At 47.4% G+C, this 19224-nt stretch overlaps 1 protein-coding gene across 2 annotated transcripts in view; it reads right to left on the reverse strand.

Annotated features, from left to right (window-relative positions):
- The window catches only part of CFDP1 (craniofacial development protein 1), a 131924-nt gene that overhangs the window by 84226 nt on the left and 28474 nt on the right, over positions 1–19224 (reverse strand). For both annotated transcript variants that reach the window (XM_065422946.1, XM_065422947.1), the window contains exon 5: positions 1453–1563. In XM_065422946.1, the coding sequence (XP_065279018.1) occupies positions 1453–1563 (111 nt within the window). The remainder of the gene's footprint in view (positions 1–1452; positions 1564–19224) is intronic.

The following is a 19224-nucleotide window of genomic DNA, read 5'->3' on the forward strand; positions in this document are numbered from 1 at the left end:
TTTGACATCATGACAGTATGCCGTAGGTCTTAAAGTGTTTTGGGGCATACACACCAGCGAAGGGGATGTCAGAAGTGCTTTTGTCTGTGTCAAGTTATTAGGCTGTGCCACAAACTGCTGGTCGGCAGCTAAATGTTACTCTACAACGCCAGACCATGCATGACATGCCTCCCCTCCCTGGCACGCTGCCACCCAACTCGACAACCTCAGCTCATGTTTTCAGCAAGCTGTTCCTGGTCTCTTCACTCAACTGGGCAGGGGTCTAGTGATAGGCAACTGGCCCCACTTCATTCACTCCAGAAGCAGAATGTTTTAAAGGAGTGCCCTCATTACTCACTCAATATATTTGTGTGGGGTGCTAAGACTTCTGGGGGCATGATCCTTTGCGCTGCAGTAAACTGAGTCACATTACACATTATTGCAAAGTGTACTGTGAGAGAACTTGTCTGTCCTTTCTTGGCACTCGGGGGGAATTGTGGGGAGGCAGTGCAGGAGTTGCTAATCTGTGCCCACCCTGCACACTTCTTATGTTAACAGCTGACAAGTTGTGCTCACTTGAGCCCTGTATCTTCTGACAGGCAGCCAACTCGAGTTCAAAGCACCCACATTCCAGTGAAGGGTGCATGTGTGTGGACAGGATTCAAGTTAGAGGCAACCCTTAACCCGAGTTAACTTTGTTGTGAAGACTGCCCTACATGACAAGCACGCTACTCCAGGATTCTGTCACAAGTGACAATACTAAGCTTATATACACGTTCATTCCTCTAAGGACCAGACTCATCCAAGGAGCATTAGAAGTCCTCATAATGGTCTATGTTTACATTTCCCCAATTTAGCTAACGGGCAAGACAATATTCAGACAGATAATTTCAGAGTGACGATCCAGCTGCAGATGCTGAAGAACTCAAGCTCTACCAGTTAATATCAGAATTAACTCACAGCAAGAAACTGTCCTTTCAAACTCGCTTTAGGCTGATGAAATAACAATTTAGTGGTTTTCATTCTACCCACATTCCGATCAAACTCATTATAGGTCTCTTCAAACACAAAGAGATGGCTTAGGCCTAGAAAAAAAAACACCAATAGAACGTGGAAGCATCTCTTTTGTGCCCTAGCTAGGCTGCCCTGAGTTTTTCAAGTCGTTCATAAGGACGAGTGTCACAGATCCATGGAGTGGATCTGACAGTCCCTTCAGACCTTTAACATCACCTGTTGGGTCGAGATGATGTAAGAACAGAATTAGAGCCTGATCCTGAGAACTACTGAGTCCTGGGAGTTGTGCATGCTCAGCGCCTCACAGAATCAGGTCTCCAGCACTCAGTCCTGCCCACTGAAGTCGATGCAAAGCTTCCTTTGGCTTTAACAGCACAGGGTTGGGCCTTACTCACCAAGCGGGGCTCCCTCCTCCCCACAAACTCAGGCACCCTCTGGATGTAAAACACATGCACTCACCCAGAGACTGTCGGAAGGGAAGCAGGAGCCACTGGCTGTGGTTTCTCCTTCTCTTGCTGCTTCAGAAAGGATTTGGCTTCTTTTGAGGCAGCATCCACTTCTTTAGTCACCCTGTGGCATGGGAGAGACAAAGCCATGTGTCAAAGCAGAGACTCACACAGAATGGGAATCAGAGATCCAGCAAGGGAGCACAGAAAATATCTGTATCAAAGGCGACACTGGGCCACATGGATTGTGTTAATTCCCCTTCTATTAACCACTGCAGGCGGAATCAGCATGTCTTGTTGAGATCCCATTCCAGTTGCAAACTGTCTGTATTCACGTCACAATGAAATGATAGCGAATTAGAGCTAACGGGGCTTTAAAAATGAACAGAAATGTTTTTATTCATTCAAACAGGCCCATCTCGCCAGAAGCTACTGAATACCCCAAATGGGTCACTGGAGGCAAGTCTGTTCTTTAATTGGGTGCTTGATTTCCTCATTTGCTGGTCTTCTGTGATAGCATCTCTCCCACCCACACTTCCCAACCAACAATGGACTGGGCTGGCGACTACCCCTGTGACTGATGCTGGAGCAGAGAACATGTCTATAGCGACCACACTCCGACTTAATGCTGAAAGCAGAAATTTGCTACAATTTTCTAGCTGCTATTTTTATTTCAGGCCTAGAGGATACAAAATATTGAACTTATTAAAAAAAAAGTCAGCATTGCATCTGCTATGGAGAATACAAATATTAGAAAGAAAATATCCAGAAAACTACTCTATAATGAATCATTCAAAATATCCAGCTACTTTAGCCTCCTCATTTTTGCTGCCTGCCCCTAGCAATGTGTGTTTCAGGCACTCAGCTGCTCCTAATGAGCTTGTCCTGTATTTTCAAACTAAAAGCCTCACTCCCTTATACAAAAGCTAAAGCCTCTCACAACCCCCTTGCAGTTCAGCATCCACAGCCTGAAAACACCCTAAAGGAAGCGGTGTGCCCCCATGCAGCCAATCACTGCTCCCTTTGGACAGCCTCAGCCCCACCCACCGCCAGACCTCACCTCCATTCATTCCATTTGCTGGATCTGCCGGCTGAGCAGTCTCATTTTCAGGTCAACACAAAGGCTGGTTCTCTCGGAAAGTGACTGTGTAAAAATCTCTTCCTCTGATTTCTAAGACCTGCTCCCTGGCAAAATCCAGACCCACCGCTGCTAACTTTTTATTCCTCATAACCCTGCTGAGCCAATGCAGCTATGAAGAGCAAGCTGGAGCCTATTAGGTCCCTACATGGGACATGAAACAATTGCTGACTATAGACTCAGACCTGAAGGTTATCGTGATCATCTAGCCTGACCTGAGCATCGCAGGCCACAGAACCTCACCCACCCACTACTGTAATTGATCCATAACCTCTGGCTGAGTTACTGACATCCTCAAATCTTGATTTAAAAACTGCAAGTTACAGAGAATACACTCTAGTTCAAACCAGCGAGTGACCCTGCCCCATGCTGCAGAGGAAGGTGAAAACCCCCCAGGGTAGGGACCCAATCTGACCTGGGGGGAAATTCCTTCGCAACCCCAAATATGGCGATCAGTTAGATCCTGAGCACTTCAACAAGGCCCACCATCTAGACACCTGTGAAAGAATTTTCTGTAGTAACTTAGAGCCCTCCACATCTAATGTCCCATCTCTGGCCGTTGGGGATATTTGCTACTAGCAGTTGCAGACTGCCTAAAATGGCATGCATCCCATGTCATCATGCCATCCCCTTCATAAACTTATCAGTCTTAAAACAAGCTAGGTTTTTTGTCCCCACTGCTCCCCTTGGGAGGCTGTTCCAGAACCTCACTCCTATGATGGTTAGAAACTTTCATCTAATTTCAAGCCTAAAATTGTTAATGGCCATTTCCACGTTCTCTCTATTTGTTCTTGTGCCCATATTGGCCCTTAACTTAAATAACTTCTCTCCCTCTCTGGTGTTTATGCCTCTGATGTATTTATAGAGAGCCATCATATCTCCCCATAGCCATCGTTTGGTTAGGCTAAACCAGCCAAGCTCTTTGAGTCTCCTCTAGTAAGGTAGGTTTTCTTTTCCTCGGATCCTGTTCCAGTTTGAGTTCACCTTTCTTAAACCTGGGAGCCCAGAACTGCACACAGTATTCCAAGTGAGGTCTCACCAGTGCCTTGTATAATGGTACCAACATTTCCCTGTCTCTACTGGAAATACCTCACCTGATGCATCCTAGGACTGCGCATCACATTGACGTCTAATAGTCATCCTGTGATCAACCCATACACCCAGGTCTTTCTCCCTCTCTGTCACTTCCAACTGATATGTTCCCAGCTTATAGCAAAAATTATTGTTGTTAGTCCCTAAGTGCATGCCCTTGCACTATTAAATTTCATCCCATATCTATTATTCCAGTTTTCAAGATCCTCCAGATCTTCTCGGATGACATTCCGATCCTCCTCCATATTGGCAATACCTCCAACTTTGCATAATCCCCAAATTTTATTAGCACATTCCCACTTTTCATGGGAAGGTCATTAATGAAAATGTTAAATAAGACTGATCCCTGAAGAACTTCACTAATAAGCTGCCTCCAGCCCAACAGTTCCCCTTTCAGTATGACCTGTTGTAGTCTCTCCTTTAACCTATGTTCCAATCAATTACACCAGAGCACATCAAGGGAATGCAATGAGGTTACACAGGGGTCACTGAGGTCAGAATCTGTAACCATTTATTACAGTTGATGTGCGAGAGGAAAACCCAGCCTAACTCTCAGATCCTTGGATAAGTTTCCAAGACTGGCATTGAGAAAAATGCTTTCGACTTGTTGACTTAGAGACATTGACAGGGGAACAGATGATGAATTCCCACAGTGCTGTTTATACAGAGTCAACATTCAGCGACAACAGCACTTCAAGGCCAGCAGGAAGTGACAAGGTGAGGGGATGAAGGAAAAAGACCTTCATCTTCTTCCCTGAAGCCCAAATATGGAGGGAAAGGAATGTTGAAAAGTAAATTAACATCTGTGCTAACTGATTCTTGCCCCAGCCTTGTTCATTCAGTGCAGAAAGAAGAGATTAGCTTCATTTTAGCTTTGCCACCTGCATTTCCAATGGGCAGCAGTCATGTGGACTGAAGTCCGTTTCAAAGCAAGGAATATTTAGAAGTGTTTGCCGATCAGATTGAAAGGGGAAAAATTAATTCAGAAAGAAGCAAAATCCTTGTTACAGCAGCGTTACAATTTAGAACGTCCAGAACACGCTGCCCATGCACAGCCCTCAGAGATAATGCTCGTGTCGTGCTGTATTTATATACCAACGGTTATTGTACTTTTCATTAATTTCATTAGACAGAATAAACTCATCGCCTTTATGTTGCAATTAGCTGGAACTCCCCAAGGAGGCCTATCAGCGGTGGATGCCGGGCTCAGATTAAAACCATCACAGTGTCTATTTTTAAATGCACCAGCTTGAGGAAGAGGCTCAATTCCTCTCACTGCTGTGCAGCAAAATAGGCTCTTGTGCATTTTGCACAAAGATGACAGCTCATGTAGATGCTCTCCTGGCTGTTATCAGCCCCGCACATGCTTTCACCAAGTCCTGAAGCATGCCTCCAAGGCATAAAGACAGTGACAAACAGCCATGAGAAACATCAAAGCAACCCAAGGGATACAGGAGTTCAAGAGACATGGAACGGAACTCTACGGAACTCTGCGGCTCTAGGCCCCCTGTTCTCCAATCTGCCAGGGAAGCTTTCCGCTGGGGAGCCAAACTAGCTGTTCAACTCCTTTCTGGAACTTGATAGCCTTGGCCTGGGGAAGACGGCAAACAGAGAGCAGCAGTCTGGGAATAAAGCAAGGGTTACAGGAGGAAAATTGGAACTGGAGCATGCCACTATTAACTCTGTATGCTCCGATCAAGAATAATGGCCCATAAGCTCTTTGGAGCAGGGACAGCATCCCTACAATACGTTTGTACAGCATCTAGCATAATGAGACGCTGATCCTGATTGGCCCCCATCATTCTGGTATCTGAGCACCTCACAATCTTTACTGGATTTATCCTCATTTGCACCCATGAGGCAGGGCAACCCTATTACCCCATTATACAGATGAGGAATGGAGGCACAGAGAGACTAAGTGACTTGCCCAAGGTCACCCAGGCAGTCAGCAACAGAGAAGGGAAGTGAACCCAGGTCTCCCAAGTCCTAGGTTAGCATACCTAATAATAGCAGTGATTGCATGGGAGCGTATGGTTGCTTTGAGTAGATCCTCTCCTACTGGTGCTGCCTTCAACGACACACAACTGGGAAACAGCTCATAATATTCTGCATTTCTGGAGCTCTTTTTCTCAGGCAGTGTGCCAGCATTTAACCTCACAACCCCACTGTGCACTCGGTAATGCTGAGCGAACTGCAGTGCACAGGATAAGCCACAGTACATGCCCAAGGTCACAGAGCCAGGAACAGCACCCAGGAGTCCTGGCACCCTCTGCTCTGGTCTCACCATAAGACACCATCGGCCCAAATTATTAGGAAAGAAACTGGCCAAAGAACACTATGAAGTTTAAGATTCCCAAGGAAATACCTGACTAGATTTGCTCGTGTACAATGTGACAAAGAGCATACAGCAGGGATGCCCAGTGAGCACAGTCACATTAGCTGAGCTTCCACAGTTCACTCCACCTAGTGCTAAACCCAGCAAGACTACGGCTAGGTCCCTCAACGAGAAGGCAGGATCAGTACCGAGGAGGCCCTCTGCGCTTCAGTGGGAGGAGACAGGCTTGCTTCACACCTTGGCTTAGAGCAACAGCAGTGGTGGCTGGATGTACAACAAAGCACTTTGTCCGCAATTATTTACCACTCCCTTTGGGCTGTCAACAGCTGCTCTGAATTTATTTTTAAAAAATCATTAGCCATCGCAACACCAAGATACAGATGCAGTGCGCAGCCTGTTTCGCCAGCGCCACACAGCTGGGGATGGAGACAAGCATCAGGAAACGAATTAAAATGAAGATAATTATCTTTGAAGATCATTCCATCACAAGAGATCTATACTGCCTCATAAAATGACACAAAAGCAATTCGGCAGCAAGGTACGGCTGGGCCAAAGCCGGCAGTGACTTTGCATCATTCCAACGTAAGTGACAAATGAAAGAATATTAAAAGGCTCTGATGGGCAGCTGCTCAGAGCACGTACATTTCTTCCGTCCTCAGATCCCTGGCCAAGCGAAAGTAATAATGGAGGTCAGGTTCTCAAGAGACAATAGCTCACCATGCACTAACCTAGGCACTCCCTGCTCTGCACTGACAGAACTGGGAGCTGCTAATCCATCTGGAAGAAAATTACAAGACCTTTTGCTACTAAATACTTAGTAAGTAACTATTTGCCTGGCTGTTTACCAGGGTCCTATTCACACTTTCTTACCCAGGAATAAACATGAAAATAAATATATTGTCAGCATTAAAATAAGTACAGACGTGTCTCGCCCACTCACGTACCCTGTAATTTGCACACACAAATCTGCTGACTCTCCTCATTTCTCCACAGAGATTTAATACAGTAGCTGAGTGTTAAAATGAATCTCCTCAGACTTGTACAAAATATAATAATACAAACATTATTGCTATTTGTATGGCACTAGCATAAGGAAAGGCAGTGTTGCCTCGGGGATATAGCAATGGACTGCACTCAGGAGACCTGGCTTCTATTCCTGACTGCCTCTGACCTGATGAGGACCTTATGCCAGTCACTTCCCCACTCTGTGCCTCAGTTTCCCCATCTTTAAATTGGAGACGATGCTACTGACCTCCTTTGTTAAGCAGTATGAGATCTACTGATGAAAGGTGCTAAATAAGAGCTAGGTATTATTAGTGCCTGGGAACCTCTGACACAGGGCACAAGACAGCACCTTCCCCAAAGACCTTATATTCTAAGTACAGTACTAACGATATCACTAAGGGTGTCTAACATTTACAAGCTACATATGAGATTGAGTGAATACTTGAAAACTAACCTAAGCCACCTTTGTCAAACAAACGCATAAAGCACATTTTGCAGTGCAGTGACCTTGCTTTTGAGATATTAAATTGTGAAACCCAGCACTTCACAAGTCTTCCAGTGAGGGTCTGACTACAGGGCCTGAAAAAGTTTAAGGACACCCTCCTCCTATCTGGCTAGTAGTTCTTTTGATCCAGCTTTATAAATAATATTTCATTCATAGATCTCAAAGCACTTCACAAGGAGGCCATATTACATATGGGGAAAATTAAGGCAAAGAAAAGGAAAGCAACTTGCCTATAGTCATAAGACAGGTGAGGTGCAGAGCTTGGAATAGAGCCCAGGACTATGGGAAGCGGCGCGGGCCGAGGGATGTGCTGGCCACCCTTCCCGCAGCCCCCATTGGCCTGGAGCGGTGAACCGTGGCCAGTGGGAGCCGCAATCGGCCGAACCTGCGGACGCGGCAGGTAAACAAACTGGCCAGGCCCGCCAGGGGCTTTCCCTGAACAAGCGGCGGACCGGCTTTGAGAACCACTGCACTAGACCACATTGCCTCACACAACTTCACCATGGACAGGGAATATAAATACAATTTCCCGTAATGCAGCACCTCCTGTTTTTACCAGGAGCCTCATGCAGACGGACAAGCAACCCTTCCACCCTACTCTGCGTCCCCAAACTCAAAACCTAAAACCAGTATTCTAACAACGATTTCTTAATGCTTTCCACAGATCTGGTCTGGTCTACACAGAGATTTTGTATCACCATACTAATACATCTTCTAACATGGATGCAGTTATACTGGTATAAATGTGCTTATTCTACTGCACCCACATTAGGGCAATTTTACCGCTCTAACTGTAGTGCTACAGTTAAAGTGGTACATCCTGTGTGTGTAGACAAGGCCTTAGAGTTACTGTACAGTATGTCTTCACTGCACAGTTAACCCAGGTGGATCAGCACCCAGGTTGGCCTAGCCCGGGTGTGAGCAGCCACACTCCAGAACCTCACTGATGCTGCAATCACCCATGTGTACTGGGGGTGTATCCCAGGGTTCTCTGTGTTGAGATGCTCTATAATTCTTTCCCAGTCAACTGTGTCAATTGTGGGAGAACCTATCTATACCTATCTCATAGAACTGGAAGGGACCTTGAAAGGTCATCAAGTCCAGCTCCCTGCCTTCACTAGCAGGACCAAGTACTGATTTTGCCCCAGATCCCTAAGTGGCCGCCTCAAGGATTGAACTCACAACCCTGGGTTTAGTAGGCCAATGCTCAAACCACTGAACTATCCCTCCCCCTGTCTATCCTTCAGGGGGAATTGTGGGAAAGCTATCTTTGGATTGTGGGAAAGTTATCTCTGAAAACTCATGGTTATCTTTGAAAACTCATGGCGATCGGGGGAGGTCCTGGCTGACTGGAAAAAGGCTAATGTAGTGCCCATCTTTAAAAAAGGGAAGGAGGAGGATCTGGGAAACTACAGGCCAGTCAGCCTCACCTCAGTCCCTGGAAAAATCATGGAGCAGGTCCTCAAGGAATCAATTCTGAAGCACTTAGAGGAGAGGAAGGTGATCAGGAACAGTCACCATGGATTCACCAAGGGCAAGTCATGCCTGACTAACCTAATTGCCTTCTATGAGGAGATAATTGGCTCTGTGGATGAGGGGAAAGCAGTGGACGTGTTATTCCTTGACTTTAGCAAAGCTTTTGATAACGGTCTCCCACAGTATTCTTGCCAGCAAGTTAAAGAAGTATGGGCTAGATGAATGGACTATAACGTGGATAGAAAGCTGGCTAGATCGTCAGGCTCAACAGGTAGTGATCAATGGCTAGTTGGCAGCTGGTATCAAGCGGAGTGCCCCAAGGGTCGGTTTTGTTCAATATCTTCATTAATGATCTGGAGGATGGCGTGGACTGCACTCTCAGCAAGTTTGCAGATGACACAAAACTGGGAGGAGTGATAGATACGCTGGAGGTAGGAATAGGATACAGAGGGACCTAGACAAATTAGAGGATTGGGCGAAAAGAAATCCGATGAGGTTCAACAAGGACAAGTGCAGAGTCCTGCACTTAGGACGGAAGAATCCCATACACTGCTACAGACTAGGGACTGAATGGCTAGGCAGCAGTTCTGCAGAAAAGGACCTAGGGGTTACAGTGGACGAGAAGCTGGATATGAGTCAACAGTGTGCCCTTGTTGCCAAGAAGGCTAATGGCATTTTGGGCTGTATAAGTAGGGGCACTGCCAGCAGATCGAGGGACATGATCATTCCCCTCTATTCGACATTGGTGAGTCCTCATCTGGAGTACTGTGTCCAGTTTTGGGCCCCACACTACAAGAAGGATGTGGAAAAATTGGAAAGAGTCCAGCGGAGGGCAACAAAAATGATTAGGGGGCTGGAGCACATGACTTATGAGAAGGGACTGAGGGAACTGGGATTGTTTAGTCTGCAGAAGAGAAGAATATGGGGGGATTTGATAGTTGCTTTCAACTACCTGAAAGGGGGTTCCAAAGAGGATGGATCTAGATTGTTCCCAGATGACAGAACAAGGAGTAATGGTCTCAAGTTGCAGTGGGGGATGTTTAGGTTGGATATTAGGAAAAACTTTTTTCACTAGGAGGGTGGTGAAGCACTGGAATGGGTTACCTAGGGAGGTGGTAGAATCCCCGTCCTGAGAGGTTTTTCAGGTCAGGCTTGACAAAGCCCAGGCTGGGATGATTTAGTTGGGGATTGGTTCTGCTTTGAGCAGGGGGTTGGACTAGATGACCTCCTGCGGTCCCTTCCAACCCTGACATTCTATGATTCTATGACTATCAGCACTCAAGTGGTTTAGCTGAGTCCTCGCTGCAAAGTGGGTGGGTCCCAGCGCAAGTTAAAGCATAGTCTGGGTTCTAACCGATACTCCCGGCAAGGTCAGCTAACCTGGTGTTAAAGCACCTCTAAACCCTGGTGTAACAAGGAGGCTGCCACCCGAGCACCCCCTTGTGGCCAGGGGTGCCTCTGCAGTGTCCTGCCTCCTGTTTCCCTTTCTTCAGGGCTCCTTAAACCAACTCCACACTGTCTCTCTGCTAATCGCAGCCCTTCTTGGGGTCTGGTTTCTCCATCAAGTTAACAAAGTTCCCAAAAAGCAAACTCAAAACCAAATCTTCCACCCAGCCTTAAGCTGGGTGCTGCCCCTCCGCCACAAGGTCTGAGCAGCTGGGAAGATGCAAGGCCTGGCTTGCCTTCCTTTTCTTCTCCCAAAGGAAAACAAAATGTTCACCTGGGTGTTCTTCCCCAGCCCCAACTCCCTTCTTCAGGGACAACCGCAGGAGACCCTCTCTCCCCGCAGCTCCCCTTTAGCTCTCATCTCACTGAACTCCCTGACGCTTTACTACTGTGACCAGATAGCAAGTGTGAAAAATCAGGACAGGGGGTGGGGGGTAATAGGAGCCCATATTTTAAAAAGCCCCAAATATTGGGACTGTCCCTATAAAATCGGGACATCAGGTCACCCTACTTTACAGCCTGGTGCAGCCCTCCCTCATTAACTGGCTCCTCTGGGAGCATCTGCTCTGGTACAGGGGCGCTGGACTTATTTCAATCACAGGGGGTCAGCCAGCCCGTGACACCAGGTAAAGGTTGGTATGTGTGGACACAAGGGGAGGTTGGGCTAATACCTGGATCACAGCTAGGTTAACTGCAGTGAAGACATGCCCATAGTTACCCCTAGTCATTGGGCAGCTGTAAAAAAAAGAAAAACAGACACCCCTCCCACCCCCGGCCATTTCCCATACCAAGGAGCCCTTGCCTCTGCAAACAAACTGGGAAACAGGAGATAAGATTTTCAAATATAAATCAGGGTTTCAGAGCTATCCACTCATGACAACGACCCTCTTAGCAACAGCAGCAACTAAGCCAATACAGCCTAGTTTCAATATTGCTTTTATAACGTTGAGTCAATTTGGATAAAACATTGAACTTAATCTATTAAACCCTCACTTGTACTTGAATTCAATGGAAGAGCGGGGCTATAACATACTAGCTCTTCTCTGGTCCAATTTCTGGCTTCAGGCACAAGTGAAACAAGTTTTGTGCTCTCCGCCTGGTCCTGGATTGATACTGGACCACATTCCACACCTTGTTACACAGTCTGACCTTCTGCCCCTGGGAGGCAGAGGGCCGGAAATGCAGAATGCTGCAGTCAGGACTCAGGGGCTTTGGCAGTTGTATGAAGCTCAGGCCTGGAACAGCAAGGGGGTCCTTATTGAGCAGAGTTGTGTGTGTGAGAGGAAGAAAGGCACAGAACAGGTGTCCAGCACTAGAAAGGGAGGATAACATCAGGCCAGGAGAGAAGCCCATGTGCAAAGCTCCATGAAGAGAGCATGCAGAGCATCTCTGCACTACGCCTGGGTTATGACCAACCCACCCCTTATGCTACTGGGCTCCAAATTTGCACACAAGCCTTTCCCGACAGAGCTCAGCACAACAACGCTGGTGACACTGGCCAATGCAGCTTTCTTCAAAACAATGAAAGTGATGGGTGAACAACGAGGCGTAGGCTAAGAAGGTGTGTGCCAACACTGGGGAAGAAAGGAACTCCTACAGTCCAGCCAGACCCTAACTGCAGCGCTAACCCTCCCTCCGCCCTTCTGTGCTCAGAGTGGCTCAGCTGGAAAATCCCAGCTCTTTTGCCTGTCACATCTCACAACAGCCAGCCCTGCTCAGGGATCCTGCTCCAGCCTAGACGTGCTGGGCAATCCTAATACTTCTCACCATTTGTGCTAGGGAATTGCGGAAGGGGAAAATTTGGCTAGTTATCCCGTTTTCAATAGTACCAGCTGGGTTTGGCCTATTTTACAGGCCACCAGCTTTCTGTAAGCACTGCACAGCAGACGCTCATTTGTTGCAGGTTTTTATAAATCACTTTCCACCTCTCCTTTGGACTAGACAGAGAGGAAATGTTTCCCCTTCTGGATCTCACATGTCCGAGCCTAATTGCTTGGGTGCTCTCCCCAGAGCTAGCTGCACTTTGAGAATTAAGGGGTTCCATCCTGCAAGGTGGTGAAGCCATGGGAGTTGTGGGTGCTCAGCCCCTCACAAGATTAGACTCCCAGCGTCAAAGTAATGGGTGTGTTGGGCCTGTATGCTGGCTCTACTAATGTGAAGAGGCCCAGGAATTGCCCCTGGCAGGAACAGCCGCACGCCATCGTACTTGAGGAGAGAGTGCACAGCTGGGCTAGGTCTATGCCCAGGCTATCCCTGGCTGTCTGGCCATGGCACAAAGCCACCTTTACCTCCCCCTCGGTCCCTGGGCCAAGCTCAGTGCAGGGATGAACTGGCCCCTTTGTCTCTTCCACGCGACACCCACTGCTGCTCTGAGTTAGATGTTACTCCTCGGCCCTCAAAAAAAAAAAAAAAAAAAAAAAGCACCCATCAAACCCAGCTGCTCCAACCAGTCAGGAGAGGCCATGCCCTGGAGAGTTGAATGGGAAAGGGGCTGAACATCTCCTTAGCCCACAAAACTTGGCCAAGATCACGGCTGGAGAGAAGGTGGCAGGTGACCCCTGAATCACCAACCTCACATTGCTGGAGACTCCAGGCAACTCCCACCCCCCTTGTTTATATGGCTGAGAACAGTCCCTTTCTCCTTCACGATTTCTCACTCCCCGTGTTCCTCAAACACCAGGCGTTTCCTTCCCTTCCCACCTGAGGTAGCACTGCAATGGGAGTCTGCTTCTGTCCCACTGACAGCAACAGCCTTGCGTAGGCAGCTGGCCTATCCCCTCAGCCCAGGAAGGCCTGAGCCCCTGGCCAGAGTCTGCTTCAGGCCCTCGTCTCAGAGCTCAGCCTTATTGCTTCCACATAAACCTAGTGCAGCACATCAAGTAACCTGGCCTCCTAAGCCAGGGCCTCCTTGCAGGGGCCGCTCTATTCCCTACAGATTTCCACTCTACAGGCCACTTGCCTGAGAGTCATCCACAAACTGGGCTCTGTCCTCCTCAGCCGGAGCTTCCAACCAGAGCCACCCTGCTCCCGGCTGTTCTGTGTTAGTCCCCCTACAAGGAGTCCCCCTGCTCCATGGCCTGCCACAGGAGCCAACCCACTCCCTGTAGCTCTACCCCCTGCAGGAGCCTTCCTGCTCCTCTGCCCCCAACTGGGCTACATGCAGCTTTTATAATCACCTGATCCCTAGCTACCTCCCAGCTGAGACTGATCAGCTAACAAGTCACAGGTGAGGCTGGACCCCAACTCCCCTTAAAGGACCAGGCCCCCAGGACACCTCCCTAGCACCCACCAGACTCCTTGACTCTTCAAATCCCAGAGCTTCTCCCTCTGGCCCACCGGCCAAGGCACCTCGCAAACAAAACAATCATACACTACTGAGCCACTAGGGGGCAGATTTTCAAAAGAGTTCAGCACCACTGTTTGGAAAATCTGGTCAGTGTCAGACTGGGGGCAGCTGGGTGCTTTTTAGAAAATCTGGCCTGCGTTCTCAGTCTCCATGTAAGTCGGCACTGCTCCCCTACCTGTCTGACACAGAGCAGCCTTGTGCTTACGTGCAGAGATTAGTCTGCAGCAATCCAGCCTGTCGGTCTTTTGTACCAACCACTCTATAGGAAAACAAGTGGCACTGATTTGCTTAGGAGTAAATAATTCCCAAACCAAATTCTAACTCATAAACCTTTAGGACAACTGTCACCTTGAGGGCTGCTTTTCAGAATCCCATTTTCTTCTAAACAGACAAGATCTAGCTGTTGAGGCAGATGAAATTTAAGGACTACATTATTTTCATAGAATCGTAGGACTGGAAGGGACCACGAGAGATCTAATCCACTCCCTTGCATTCATGGCAGACTAAGTATTATCTAGACCAGGGATAGTCAATAGGCGGACTGCAGGCCAAATCCGGACCACCAGATGCATTTGAACGGAATGCAAAATCTTTTTATGTACTTTTTGTTATCATTATTTGTTTTTTTTTTTCTTATTATTTTCTCTGGCGTCTGGATCTTGACTATACCTTGACCAAGAAATGTAGACCTTGACAAAAAATAATTGACTACCCCCAATCTAGACCATCTCTGACAGGTGTTTGTCTACCCTGCTCTTGAAAATCTCCAATGATGGAGATTCCACAACCTCCCCAAGCAATTTATTCCAGTGCTTAACCACCCTGACAGTTAGGAAGTTTTTCCTAATGTTCAACCTAAACCTAATTTTGCCTGAATGTGCCTCTTCCTTAGGAGAGGTCTGACTCCCATGAAAAGCAGAGTTCCTATTATTGAATTATCCACAGGATTAGAGATGGAAGACACTTAACAAGGTCAAGAGATAAGGTGGATGAGGTACAATCTTTTATTAAACCAACTTCTGTAAATGAGAGAGAAGCTTTTGAGCTTACACAGAGCTCTTCTTCATGTTTGGGAAACATACTCATGGTCACAGCCAAATACAAGGTGGAACAGATTGTTTAGCATAAAGTAGTTAACACAATTCTGAAAAGCAGACCTCAAGGTGACTGTTTTCTCAAAGGTTTATGAGCACTAGAACTTTTTAAAATGGGAAAAAAACTTCCCTTTGTCTGTGTGTTGTCGTTCTCCGGGAAAGAGCGGAGACACAGAGCTGCAATGCTGTAAGCAGCTTTAAAACCAGGTATAAAAAAACATCAAATCATACCTCAACCCTACTTATCTGAAAACCCAAATACGTAAGTAGATCAGAAATGTTTAGAAAGATGCGATTAGGGTTATCTCTGTTTATTTCCTATGGCTAATGGATTCCTCTGTGCTAACCCCAGATGCTTTTGATTTGCTTGTAACCTTCAAGCTGAACCTCAAGAGAGCTATCTTGATGTTTAATTTTTGTAATTGTTTCTTTTAAGATCTAGCAAAAAGCCTAAGCTCCAAATGTATTTTCTTTCTTTTTGTTTTTAATAAATTGTACCTTTTTTAAGAACAGGATTGGATTTTTGTGTCCCTAAGAGGTTTGTGCATAGGTTGCTTAATTAGCTGGTGGCAACAGCTAATTTCCTTTGTTTTCTTTCTCAGCTCTTCCCCAGAGGGGGGTGAAAGGGCTTGAGGGTACCCCACAGGGAGAAATTCCCAAGTGCTCCTTCCTGGATTCAAGGGGTTTTTTTGCATTTGGGTGGTGGCAGCGTTTACCAAGCCAAGGTCAGAGAAAAGCTGTAACCTTGGGAGTTTAATACAAGCCTGGAGTGGCCAGTATTAATTTTTTAAATCCTTGCGGGCCCCCACCTTCTGCACTCAAAGTGCCAGAGTGGGGATTCAGCCTTGACAAATGCCCCAACCAGAGGCGGCAGGTTTGGATAATTTTTGGTGGTGCCCAGAACGGGTCCAAGTCCCGCCCCCCACCTAAGGCTCTGGGAAGGAGAGTTTGGACGTGGGAAGGGGTTCAGGCTCTGGAAGGGAATTTGGGTGCTGGGTGCAGGCTCTGGGCTGGGGCAGAGGGTTGGGATGCAGGAGGGGGTGCAGGCTCTGGGAGGGAGTTTGGGTGTGGGGTGCCGGCTCTGGGATGGGGCAGGGGGTTGGGGTGCAGGAGGGGGTCGGGGGTTGGCGCTTACCTTCAAAAGCAACCTGCACACCCCTCTGGCAGTGGCTCGAGGGCAGGGCATGGAGACATGCCGCCGCAGTCGTCCCCCCCCCCCCAGGGCCATAGGGATGTGCCGGCTGCTTCCTGGAGCGGTGCACAGCGGGCAGGCAGGAAACCGCCTTAGGCTGTGTCTACACTGCCACTTTCAGCGCTAAAACTTTAGTCGTTCAGGGGTGTGCAAAAAAAGCTACCACCCCTCATTCGGGGTACTTACTTTTTATCGCTGGGAGAGCTCTCCCCTGGCGATAAAGCATGACTACACTGGCCACATCACAGCATTGCTGCGGCCACGCTCTAACGTGGGCAATCCTGCTGTGCTGCCAGTGGTGGCGGCGGCCTCCAGGTCCTTTTAAATCGCCCGGAGGCAGCAGGAGGGGCTGGGAGGCATGCGGGAGTGGCAGGCGGGGCTGGGGGAGAGACTCAGCCCCGAACATTGGTAGAGCTGGGCCCCCGGGCCCTGAATATTCATGGAGCCTGGGCACCACGGGCCCATACAACTCGCCACTCCTGTTAGTTGGTTCCTTAGCCAAGCTAGGGGGATGGTTGCAGTTAGCTCTTGTAGATTTTCTTTGTAAGTCAATGCAATATGGTGCTCTCATCTTGTTACCTGGATTTGCAAGGAGGTACAATCAAAGTCACAGATTGATCAATATTCTGCTAGTCTCTCTGATTCTTCTTGTACAGCAGATTTACTTTCATTATGGGAAACGTCCCTCACCTGAGGAAGGGGTCTCCTGGGTCCAAAAGACCACATGCTAAAACTGCACCTTAAAACTACCAATGTCTGGACAAAGATGGTGAATGCTATGGTAACAGATGCTACATACTATAACCAGAGAGAAAAATATCACCCAAAGGAGAACAGACTAGGCCTGGATTTGTTTGTAAGTTGTTAATGACATAACAGAGTGACAAGTCCAGCTTCCCTTCCCCCAGTCTCTTGTGGGAAACACAAAGGTCCTCCGGGGTTCAAAGTCTGGCAGTTACTAAAATGTCATAAGCTGTTCTTTGTCCTGGGTGGAAACCCAAATCCGCGGGCTGCAAAGCTGGCTCTGTCAGCATCTATTCAGACATCAAAAGTACTTGTCTAAGCCCATAGCTGTCAGGAACAAGGAGGTGGTTTGGAGACAAGGGGAACACAGCAAAAAAGTTACAGCAAGTTTGGCTCGGAGGCCTTTGGAATAAAACCATAAAAGAGGCTCTTGGTCCCTGTGTATAACCTGATAGCAAAAGAGCAGCTTTGAAACATGGACAGCTCACTCAATTCCTTAGGCTTTGAGATCCGTCGACACCAGGCATGTTTCTTTACAGCCAAGCTGAGTCCAAGTGGTCACACTATCAACTGATACTACCAAGGAAAACACCTATTCAAAAAACAAAACCCTTCCTCCACCTGCGGCCCAACTATGTTGTCCAACCCTTCCCCTTTTCTGAGTTTGAGGCGCAAACCACAACAGATCAACTAAATCTTGGAAACTACTGTCCTCTTCTAAGATCTAATGCACAAGAAGAGTATTTTGCATGCACTTTGCCAGCATTATGCTGTTCAACCCCCCAGGAGGCAAGTAGTGTTGTCTTCCTTTTCCAGATGGGGAAACGGACGCACAGAAGAGCTGAAGTTATGCCATCACTGCTTGCTGCAAGGTTCTTACACTTTCCTCTCAAACATGTGGTACTGGCCATTGTTGTAGGGATAAGATCCTCGGCCAGATGGACCCTGATCTGATTCAGTCTGGATCAGACTTAGCCAAGTGACACAAAAAATCCGCAGCAGACAGGGAAAAGAACTCAGATTTCCTGACTATTCATCTTGTGCTTTAGCTGGTGTGTTACTGTGGTCCTAAATTTGGTATAAATATCTCCGTAGCCATAGGAGGAGATTCCTTCTCTACTACATTGAAGATGCTTTTCAAAAACTTTCCCCCCCACAATATTCCAGTGCCAACTGAAGACAAGGCACCAGCAGCAAATAAAAATACCCCACCAGAAAGCAACTGAGAGGGGAGAGATGAGGAGTAGAGTCCATCATCAAGTTCACTGTGCATGGTCATGGTGATGGAAGTCCTCAAAATAGCCAACACAGATTGGAAAGATCCAGCTGACAATTCTGAAGATGCTTTGAGATTCCCTCCTTGAGGGTCACACACACACAGATGAGATCTTTCATTTTCCTTACACTGGTTAGTTATTGGCTTTGGTGATCTGGCAAACTGTTTGCACAAATGTATGAATTCTGGGTGATATTATGAAGGGTTACTAGGAAAAGTAAGAAAGAATTGAGGGGAGTCAAGGCGGCACCACCTCATATAGCCAGGTGAAGGGTTATGGCTGCTAGGTGTGAACGCTGCCTCCTATGGGTATTGCTAGGCAAAATTCTCTGGCTCCGGTGCACAAACACCTAAGTGGAATATACGGCTGCATCTACTCGCAGAAGAAGTGCCAGTGAACCCCATGCATAATGTATAAGAGCATAACTGATGCCTGCATTTAATGACTTCAGCTTTGGTCAATAGTTGTCAATCACTATTAGCTAAAATCTCATTTGTCTATATTCTCTGAAGTTTCAGAAAGGTTATCGAAACTTGCCAGGAGACCCTTTCAGAAGCTTTATGCATCTCCTCAGAGGTATCATACTTTTACTTACTGGGTTCCAAAATCAATAGCTGCTTTTGAAATGGGAGAAAAACAATATAAACTGCACAAGTCTGAGGTATCCTCTGACCTCTAAGAGCAATAACATTGCAAGGACGGACACAGCACAGAACTGTGCTGCTGACACGTCATAATGCCAAGATCAGCGGGTTAGGCATCAGCTGCAGCAAAGCTGCTAGTCATTTTTTCATTTTAAAGAGCAAAACCAATACCGAAGGCATTCATCCCTGGAACCTACTTGGGGTTGGCTTCATTCCCAGGATGGCTTTATTCTCTTTCAGAAATTGTGGGTCCAAAAAGACTTCTGGTCTCTTAGTATCTAGGCCAAATGTCTATAAGTGCTATAGAAAAAGAGCTCCCAGCTTTGTGGATGCTATGAGGGGCAATGGGGATAAGTGACAGTCATTGAACAGCTCTGATAGTATTTCCTTTGGAGCCTGCTCTATCTAGCTTCGCTCTGCAGGAAGGATGGGAGCTGAGGATCCCAAAAAGACTGAGGATCAGGGCGTTCCAAGTGTGGAGATCCTTAGGG

The sequence above is a fragment of the Emys orbicularis genome (genome assembly GCF_028017835.1).
Source record: "Emys orbicularis isolate rEmyOrb1 chromosome 14 unlocalized genomic scaffold, rEmyOrb1.hap1 SUPER_14_unloc_1, whole genome shotgun sequence".
Taxonomy (NCBI): domain Eukaryota; kingdom Metazoa; phylum Chordata; order Testudines; family Emydidae; genus Emys; species Emys orbicularis.